We start from the raw sequence: 10,000 nt of genomic DNA, 5'->3' as shown, positions 1-10,000 counted from the left end.
AAGGAGGAAATATAATAAAGGAGGAGGAGAGGAGGAGTAATACTGGAATAAGGAGGTAGTGATGGATGAGGAGGTGAACGTGGGAGCATTAAACATCCTCCGTCTGTTCACATCCAGCTCTCATCGATCAGCTTCCACATGTGAACCTGATCACATGATCACCCAGAGAACAGAAACCTCTCTGAAGGATTGTTCTGCTTGTGTTTCTACTAAATCTGCACAAATGTGACAAAAAGAAACCGTGAGATTCTAAGAAGCTCAAAGAGTGAAATGTTCCTTTAACAGAGTCTCAGAGCTCCTTAAATGAGGTTTAATCACAGACTGAACATAGGAAGTGGACGTCGTCATGGTGACGTCTGTCATTGGTTTGTGGACGTTTTGAAGCCTCCAGTTCAGTGTTGTGGCCGTCACCATCTTGTTTTTGCAACCAGTGAACAGAAAGTGACCATATTTGGACTGAGGAGGAGTGACAAGCAACAACCTCTGGTTCTGCAAAGTGAATGTCGAGCTCCATGTGTTAAAGCTGCATTCTCTCTGCTGTCCACCAGGGGGCGACTCCTCTGGTTGTATAGAAGTCTATGAGAAAATGACTCTACTTCTCTCTTGATTTATTCCCTCAGTAAACATTGTAAACATGAGTTTATGGTCTCAATCTCTAGTTTCAAGTCTTCTTCAATACAGCATGATGTTCATTTAGTAAATGATGCTCCATTTAGAGTCAAACAGACCATAAAGCAGGGGATGCTTTAGGGCGGGGCTACACACTGATTGACAGGTCGACACCAGAGACGTATACGGCGTCTCTACGTCACTCCTCCTCAGTCCAAATATGGTCACTTCCTGTTCACTGGTTGATAAAAAACAACATGGTGACGACCAAAACTTTGAACTGGAGCTTCAAAACGTCCACATCTAATGAGAGACGTCACCATGACGACGTCCTCTTCTTATATTCAGTCTTAGAGTTCCGTAGAGACGCCGCTCTGGTTCAACATGGTGTACTGTCCCTTTAAGAACACACTGAGTCTTTATTCATGATTTTTTTTTCACTTAATGACTCGACATTCGATTAAATTCACATTAAACTGAAACTCTGTTTCTGTATGCAGGAAACAAACACTGGGCTTTTATTTTGAAGACTGAGCTCTGTGTGTGTGTGTGTGTGTGTGTGTGTGTGTGTGTGTGTGTGTTCTGTTGTACTAAATGGCCAATTTCCTCTGAGAATAGTAACTTAATTAAATACAGACACACACTAACTGACCATCTGTGTGTGTGTGTGTATGTGTGTTTGCATTAAGTAGCGGTATATCAGTGTGTGTGTGTGTGTGTGTGTGTGTGTGTGTGTGTGTGTGTGTGTGTGTGTGTGTATGTGTGTGTGTGTGAGGCGGCCCCAACGTCAGGAAGACAGATGAAGAACAGGAAATGAGCATGAACAGAGGGACAGTTGGTGTGTATGTATGTATGTGTGTGTGTATGTGTGTGTGTGTGTGTGTGTGTGTGTTTGTGTGTATGTGTGTGTGTGTGTATGTGTGTATGTTTGTGTGTGTGTATGTGTGTGTGTGTGAGTATGTGTGTATGTTTGTGTGTGTGTATGTGTGTGTGTGTGTGTGTGTGTGTATGTGTGTGTGTGTGAGTATGTGTGTATGTTTGTGTGTGTGTGTGTGTGTGTGTGTGTGTGTGTGTGTGTGTGTGTGTGTGAGTATGTGTGTATGTTTGTGTGTGAGTATGTGTGTATGTTTGTGTATGTGTGTATGTGTGTATGTGTGTGTGTGTGAGTATGTGTGTATGTTTGTGTGTGTGTGTATGTGTGTGTGTGTGTCTCCCTCAATACTGGCCGACCACCTGAGTCCTGACCACTGACCTCTGGAGGTCACCGGGTCAGCCTGAGGTCGCCATGACAACCGGAGAGGTGAAGGGAGTAAAGGTGATGTCATCCGCGTTTTAATACAACAACTACTAGTACTACTACTGGTACTACTGCTATATGTTATACTACTACTACCATATGGAATAGCAGTACTACATGTCATACTACTGTTGCTATTTGTAATACTACTACTACATAAATATGTCATACTACTAGGTACTGCTCTATGCGATACTAAAACTGCTATTTGTAATACCACTACTGGTATATGTAATACTACTAGGTACTGCTAAATGTAATACTACAAATGCTTTAAGTTATACTCATACTTCTTTATGCTACAATAATACTGTTATATGTAATACCAATACTTCTTTATGTGATACTAATACTGTTACTTCAACCAATACTATGATCATTAGCAATAATACTACAGCTTTTACTTCCTCTACTACAACAGTTGCTCATGCTTTATGTAATACTACTACTGCTGCAGATTTTACTACCTCCACTACGAATACTTTGTAGTACAAATACTGCATCTACTACAATAAATGTGATTTTTCCCGGACAAGAGAGAAAGAAAGACGCCTAAATATTAAAACACTACAGTTAGTACTACTCTCTCTCTCTCTCTCTCTCTCTCTCTCTCTCACACACACACACACTGCCCTGTGTTCACAGCGGCGGAGCGGTGCATGCTGGGTAGTGTAGTGCTCACCGAGGTGTTTTGACACTGGATGCAGGAGGAGTTGAAGCGGACCGCTGGGATGCGCTGGACCTTCCCCTGGATGCTGAACACACACTCGTAGTTCTTCTGACCCGACTGAGGCTGAGGGAGGTTACGAGCTCGCAACGTGATTGGACGAACCATCCCGGCCGGGACCAGGATGTCGGAGGTCGGGAGGATCTGAGGACAGCCCTGAAGAGAGAGAGGGGGGGGAATAAACTTTATTAGTACTACTGTCAACACACAGCTAAATAAAATATAATAAATATATATAATAAATAAAATATAATAAATAAAATAATATATATGATAAATAAAATATAATAAATATATATGATAAATAAAATTTAATAAATAAAATATAATAGATATATATAATAAATAAAATATAATATATGATAAATAAAATATAATAAATATATATGATAAATAAAATATAATAAATATAATAAATAAAATATAATAATATATATAATATATAAAATATAATAAATATATACGATAAATAAAATATAATAAATATATATAATAAATAAAATATAATAAATATATATAATAAAATAAACAAGTTAGATTAATGAAATATATTGAGGCCTAAAGCTGACATTATAATACACAAATAAATGACAATACATTTAGAAATAAAAGCTTCAATTATTAAATGAATGTGCAGGTTAATATGAAAATAATTAAATATACAAAGAAAAATAAATAAATAGCATTCATTGATAATAATTAAATATGCAAATTAATAAATACAAAGTTATTTTTAAAATAAATGGGGATATTTATTTATTTTTATATTAACTTAAATTTTCATTTTAAATTTGAGACTTTTATTTCTAAAAAACAATTCTTTATGATTTCATTTATTCATCATATATTTATATTTTATAACGGCAGCTGTGGTCCTCCATGAAAAAAGGGGAAAATATATGTATTAAATAAATAAAGATGAATAAAATAACACAGAATGGCATAAAAGATGTCATCATCAGCGTAGAAGTGAGACACTTTTACGTCACACAGACATTTCATCCATTATTAGGATCAATTATTGATTAGAGGAGCTTTAAATGTGGCAGCATCAGCAATTATTAATAACCCTTTTATTTTTGTTCTACTGTCGTATCAACCGAGCCGTCAATCAACCTGAGAACCTGAGGTTTGAGTGTTGGAGGAGAGTTTATTCAATTATTGATGAAGGTTTGAAGAAAATATGAATTTATAAATGAGGGAATAGAAAATAAGATAAGATAAGATAAGTTAATCGTTTATTAGTATTTGCAAATACAGTTCATATTAACAGATATTTGTTATTGGGAATAATAATCTTCATATGGATTTTAAGATTATATTATGGATTTAATTCAAAACAGCCTGTGTGTACACTGTATGTGTGTGTGTGTGTGTGTGTGTGTGTGTGTGTGTGTGTGTGTGTGTGTGTGTGTGTGTGTGTGTGTGTGTGTGTGTGTTCAGTAATGGACAGCTGGTGACGGATCCAGGCTTTGGAACTTCCTGAGGCTACTGACACACACACACACACACACACACACACACACACACACACACACACACACACACACACACACACACACACACACACACACACACACACACACACACACTGTCTCTCAGCGGGGTGAAACCTTTATTAACGAGCGTCGCCACGGTAATTAATTGCCGTGTGACTGACAGGAAGACCATTAGCTCCACAGGAAGTGGACAAGAGCACAGCGGACGCCAGAGAGACTGTGGAGACGTGTGACAGGGAGTGTGTGTAGGTGTGTGTGTGTGTGTGTGTGTAGGTGTGTGTGTAGGTGTGTGTGTAGGGGTGTGTGTGTTTGTGTGTTTGGGATAAAGACCGACTGTGGCTCTCAAACATCAGACATTTATCCAAACACTGAGCTCACCTGTGACAAACAAGGTGACAGAAGAAGAAGAAGAAGAAGAAGAAGAAGAAGAAGAAGAAGAAGAAGAAGAAGAAGAAGAAGAAGAAGAAGAAGAAGATCACCTCTGGAGAGTGAACACCTCTACAGGTAAAAAGTCTAAATTGTTTTAATTGTTTCTTATACTTTCTCTTCTTATTTTCAGCTGAAGATGAACCTCTTTAACTCTTCTTCCCTTCAGAGACTTTTAATCTGAAAATCCCTCCTTCTTCCTGTTCGGCTCTTGTGTCTTCTCTCCTCTCAGACTCCCAGCTCTCTCTCTCTTTAGTCGGCCTAATTACCTGGTAATTAACATTAATTGCTGTGATTGGGTGCTTTCGTGTCAATTAAGAGGCTATTCATCTTCCATTAACCAATTAGCCAATCAGAGGTCGTTACTGTCAGCCTGCAACGACACCGAGCACCAATCACGTCAACGAGACGCCCAAACAAGGAGATCCCTGCTCGCTAACGAGCTCCGGAGCAGCTGATCATTAGTTTAGAGTTATGAACCATGTGAGCATCATTTCATTTAATAATTCAGGTTTTTGTGTTTTACAGAACGACTCATTGACTGAACATGAAAGAAAAGGTTGAATGGAAGAAGATCAATATTCTGCTTTTTGAAGCCGGTGGTTTTGGTGAAAATGTTGAAGATTAATTCATTCATTCTGTTTGTTTGTTTGTTTGTTTGTTTGTTTGTCAGCAGGATTACAGAAAAAACTACCTTCCAGATTTCATTAAACTTGGTGAACGAGTGAAACATGGGTTTAGGAAGAAGACGTCTGAGCTCTCAGAGTGTTTCTAGTCTGAAACTTCATAATTTACAATATCTCCATTCTGTAATTTACTTAAACGACAGCTTTTATTTATTCAAGCAACATTTAAAATGGGTTTAAAAGGAAAAACATGTTCATATTTCTAAAAGTGAGTTTGGATTGTTGGAGTGAATTTTTTTAAAGATACATTACATTTATTTAAGCCCTCTTTCATTTCAGTTTATAGCGTTTAATTAAGAGTATTCCTGAGTAAAAAAATGATTATTTCTATTAATATTTATTTATTTATTATTTCTATTAATATTAACTGTAATATTAAGAAGTTCTTAAAGGGTCATACTGGTGTTTTTTTCTTACTTCCATGTAGATTTTAGTTTCATTGAATCTCTTTGAAAATCAACCTGCTGCAGATAAAACATCATGTAAATGAGATGATGGTCATGTGATGATGGTCATGTGATCCAGCGGAGAGCAGAGACAGTTCGAACATTTCAAAGTTTTCACTTCGTCCACGTTTGATTCCTGTTTTGTTCGTTTTGTTAAAACGTCTGAGCTTCAATCAGAGTCCTTGAATGCACCAGACGGAGGTTTTTTAAGTGTGTGTGTGTGTGTGTGTGTGTGTGTGTGTGTGTGTGTGTGTGTGTGTGTGTGTGTGTGTGTGTGTGTGTGTGTGTGTGTGTCTGTGTGTGTGTCTGTGTGTGTGTGTGTGTGTGTGTGTGTGTGTGTGTGTGTGTGTGTGTGTGTGTGTCCTTCACTGTTGACCTGCAGCTTTACTCTTGTTTACTGAACCGTGTGATGACAGACGGACGGGGAGACGCTCTGACCTTCATCACTTCATCTCCTCCTCTTCATCACTCTGAGACCATCACACGTCATCATGAAGGACAAATAAATATTGATCCACAGCTCTAAACACTGTGAATAATCAATCACTAAATATTCTTACTATATATTATTATATGAGTATTTTAAAGTTATTTGAATTATTGTTGTTAGTTAGATTTTATAATATTTTACCTCAGTTTTAGTCTTTTAATAAAAAAATAACATTTTGTTTTTATGATCGAGAAATATTGTCTTTCTCTCAGCCAATCAGAGGGCTCGTTGCCTGAGAGGTAAGTAGAAGTCTCCAGTGTGTGTGTGTGTGTGTGTGTGTGTGTGTGTGTCTGTGTGTGTGTGTTGTGTGTGTGTGTGTGTGTGTGTGTGTGTGTGTGTGTGTGTGTGTGTGTGTGTGTGTGTGTGTGTGTGTGTGTGTGTGTGTGTGTGTGTGTGTGTCGTACCTCCATGCTGCTGACCCGTCCCTCCTGGAAGGAGCAGTCCTGCAGGTTGTTGGTGCAGATGTGACGATATTTACACCAATGACACGGAAACACACTGCTGACACAGGAAGTACACCTGAGAGAGGGGGGAGGGGGGGGGTAAATAACAGCATGAGAGGACTACATCTGTTGTCATGGAGATACATTATTCATTTCATCCTTCAACCTCCTTTCAGAATAAGTCTGCTGTAATTCTCTTAAGGTAAATAATCTCATGTTCAGACTGACACGACGGTCCTTCCCTTAATACCGTCCCACTTCCTGTCTGAGTCTCATTGGTTCCTACTGGAGACGTAAATCCTTAAAAACACAAATCTGTAGATTCATCAGTGAGTTACTGAACAAACAGAAGGAAATAGAGACTTTGTTTGTCGGGGACTATTTTCTGCAGCGGATGAATCCACGTGTTTCTCTAGCGAGTGTTAGTGTGTGATGAGTCAGAATAAACTACAGTCTGATGAAGATGATGATGAAGAAGATTGAGATTATGAAGGAACAGTGAGGCTCATTGATATTAGTTATTAGAAACATTAATGCTGGTTTGAGTCTGAAGATGAAGAACCTGATCTTCATCTTCATCTTTTTTATTATGATTCTACACGACGGACAGACACCTGACCAGGTGAGAGTCTGTGTGTGTGTGTGTGTGTGTGTGTGTGTGTGTGTGTGTGTGTGTGTGTGTGTGTGTGTGTGTGTGTGTGTGTGTGTGAGTGTGTGAGTGTGTGTGATTGTGTGTGTGTGTGTGTGTGTGTGAGTGTGTGTGTGAGTGTGATTTCAAACACTCTCACAGAGAGGAGGTGTTTCTGGGTTTTCTGTGGCACAGAGCTGCTGTTACCATGGCAACCAGAGAGCCTGCCGCACAGATTATGTTACCCCGTAAATCTGCTGCCCCGAGGGGGGAAGGAGAGGAAACCCGAGGTGACAAGGAGAGGAGGAGAGGAAACAAGGAGCGAGAAGGGAACAAGAGGAAAGGAGAGGAGTTGAGAGGAAACAGAGAAAGGGAAGAAAACATAAGAGAGGAGAGGTGACAAGAAGAGGAAACAAGAAGAGAGGCGAGGAAACAAAGAGAGGGAAACCACAGCAGAGGAGATGAGGAGAGACAGGAGGGGTAGGAGGAGGTAGTAGGGTAGAGGGTAGGGTAGGAGGTAGGAGGGTAGTAGGGTAGGAGGTAGTAGGGTAGGAGGTAGTAGGGTAGGAGGGTAGGAGGTAGGAGGGTAGGAGGGTAGGAGGGTAGGAGGTAGGAGGTAGGAGGGTAGTAGGGTAGGAGGTAGTAGGGTAGGAGGTAGGAGGGTAGGAGGTAGGAGGGTAGTAGGGTAGGAGGTAGGAGGGTAGGAGGTAGAGGGTAGGAGGTAGGTAGGGTAGGAGGGTAGGAGGTAGGATGTAGGAGGGTAGGAGGTAGGAGGTAGGATGTAGGAGGAGGGTAGGAGGGTAGGAGGTAGGAGGGTAGGAGGTAGGATGTAGGAGGGTAGGAGGTAGGAGGTAGGATGTAGGAGGTAGGATGTAGGAGGGTAGGATGTAGGAGGGTAGGAGGAGGTAGGAGGTAGGAGGTAGGAGGTAGGAGGTAGGAGGTAGGAGGGTAGGATGTAGGAGGTAGGATGTAGGAGGGTAGTAGGGTAGGAGGTAGGAGGTAGGAGGTAGGATGTAGGAGGTAGTAGGGTTGGAGGTAGGATGTAGGAGGGTAGGAGGTAGGATGTAGGATGTAGGAGGTAGGAGGAGTCAGACTTACGAGTTGAGCACAGAGCAGTTGTAGAAGATGAACTTGGTGTTGATGAACTGATGACCCGTCTCAGTGGAGCGAAGACTCAGCTGGACGACTCGCTTCTCTCCTGAAACCAAACGACGAAACTTTATCGATCACTTCCTCCGTTCACATGACGACAAAGACAGTGTGTGTGTGTGTGTGTGTGTGTGTGTGTGTGTGTGTGTCTCACCGTAGGTGTGTGTGTGTGTGTGTGTGTGTGTGTGTGTGTGTGTGTGTGTGTGTGTCTCACCGTAGGACTGTGTGTGTGTCGGCAGGTCTCTCAGTGTCGGTGACATACACATCACCAGACCTTTGGCCTGAACCTCTCCGGGGTTTCACTCAGGTCCTCAAACACACAGGCCACGCCCCCGACAGCGCCGGGACGTTCTGCACCCGGATGGTCAACTAGAGAGAGAGAGAGTTTAAAGGTGCGTGTCCACATCTTCATCATCATGTGTGTGTGTGTGTGTGTGTGTGTGTGTGTGTGTGTGTGTGTACCTGTGTTGCCGGGGAGGTGACCGACATGTTGCTCGGGGTAACGGAGATGTCGACACATTGGTCCAGTCGGGTGTTGAAGTGCTGAGGCTCCTCCCACTTGTCACATGCTTCCTGTCTGGAACACCTGGAGGAACACACGTTTTTATTATTTTCTCTATTTAAAATATATTAATTTAGTTATTTTTTTTCTTCATTTAAATGCAACTATTTACACATAATTTACCTAAAGTTTGTTTTATTTTATTATTATTAAATTTAAAAAAAAAAAAGCTTAATTTGTTCAAAATTGTAACCATTTAATAATTATGTTATGTCCTATTCATTATTATTTTTAACATTATTTCTTTGTAATTTTATATATATTTTTTTAAATAATAACTTCTTAATGAATTTAAACATTTTTTATTTTATTTTATTATTTAAATAAATAAATATTTTAATAACTCAACCTATTATTTATTTTCAAATATTATCTTTATTTCCTTATTTTAATGATATATTTTTTATGAATGATATGTTTTGGTAATTTATTTCACTTTCACATTTTTTTTTTGTTCTCCAAAAAATTACTCAGTTATTTGACAAATATGTTTATTTTTATAGCACTTCTTTTTTAAATGCTTTTATTTGATATATTTATAAATTCATTTGCTTTTTCTTACAGTCACATCTTCAGAAGAAATTAACTATAATAGGAGGAGGAGGGAGAGGAAGAGGAGGAAGAAAAAGAGGATGAGGAGGAGGAGGAAGAGGACCAGATTTAAATACAGGTACAGTTTATCAAACAGTTTAAAAGTTTTAACGAGGAGCTGATCTGTTTCTGTGTTTCAGTCTAAAAACAGTTCAGTTACAGTACTGGGAACATTTTTACTGGGAAGATTCCAGTTTGAGATTGATGAACATTAATGTTTTTATAAACAATATAAATGATTATATAGATAAAGATGATTCATAGATCATACATAGATTTATGAGAGTCCACTGGCAGTCCAGGGCTTTTACTTTGAAGGGGAACTAATTGGTGCTGCCCCAAAGAGGAACTTCCTCCACCTGCCTGGAAGATGAACATCAAACACTTCTGATGTGTGTGAACCATTTATAGAAACATTAATGACGCCTCATGGGAACGAACACACAC

At 39.5% G+C, this 10,000-nt stretch overlaps 1 protein-coding gene across 1 annotated transcript in view; it reads right to left on the bottom strand.

Annotated features, from left to right (window-relative positions):
- plxna3 (plexin A3) overlaps positions 1–10,000 on the bottom strand; it is a 71,233-nt gene that overhangs the window by 21,961 nt on the left and 39,272 nt on the right. The window contains 7 exon segments of the mRNA XM_054609917.1: positions 2,589–2,789; positions 6,585–6,699; positions 8,350–8,449; positions 8,615–8,690; positions 8,693–8,733; positions 8,736–8,769; positions 8,863–8,986. Coding sequence (XP_054465892.1) covers positions 2,589–2,789; positions 6,585–6,699; positions 8,350–8,449; positions 8,615–8,690; positions 8,693–8,733; positions 8,736–8,769; positions 8,863–8,986 — 691 coding nt within the window.

The sequence above is a fragment of the Anoplopoma fimbria genome, chromosome 12 (genome assembly GCF_027596085.1).
Source record: "Anoplopoma fimbria isolate UVic2021 breed Golden Eagle Sablefish chromosome 12, Afim_UVic_2022, whole genome shotgun sequence".
NCBI lineage: Eukaryota > Metazoa > Chordata > Actinopteri > Perciformes > Anoplopomatidae > Anoplopoma > Anoplopoma fimbria.
The sequence above is the reverse complement of the archived record's forward strand: the minus strand, read 5'-3'. Positions and strand labels throughout refer to the sequence as shown.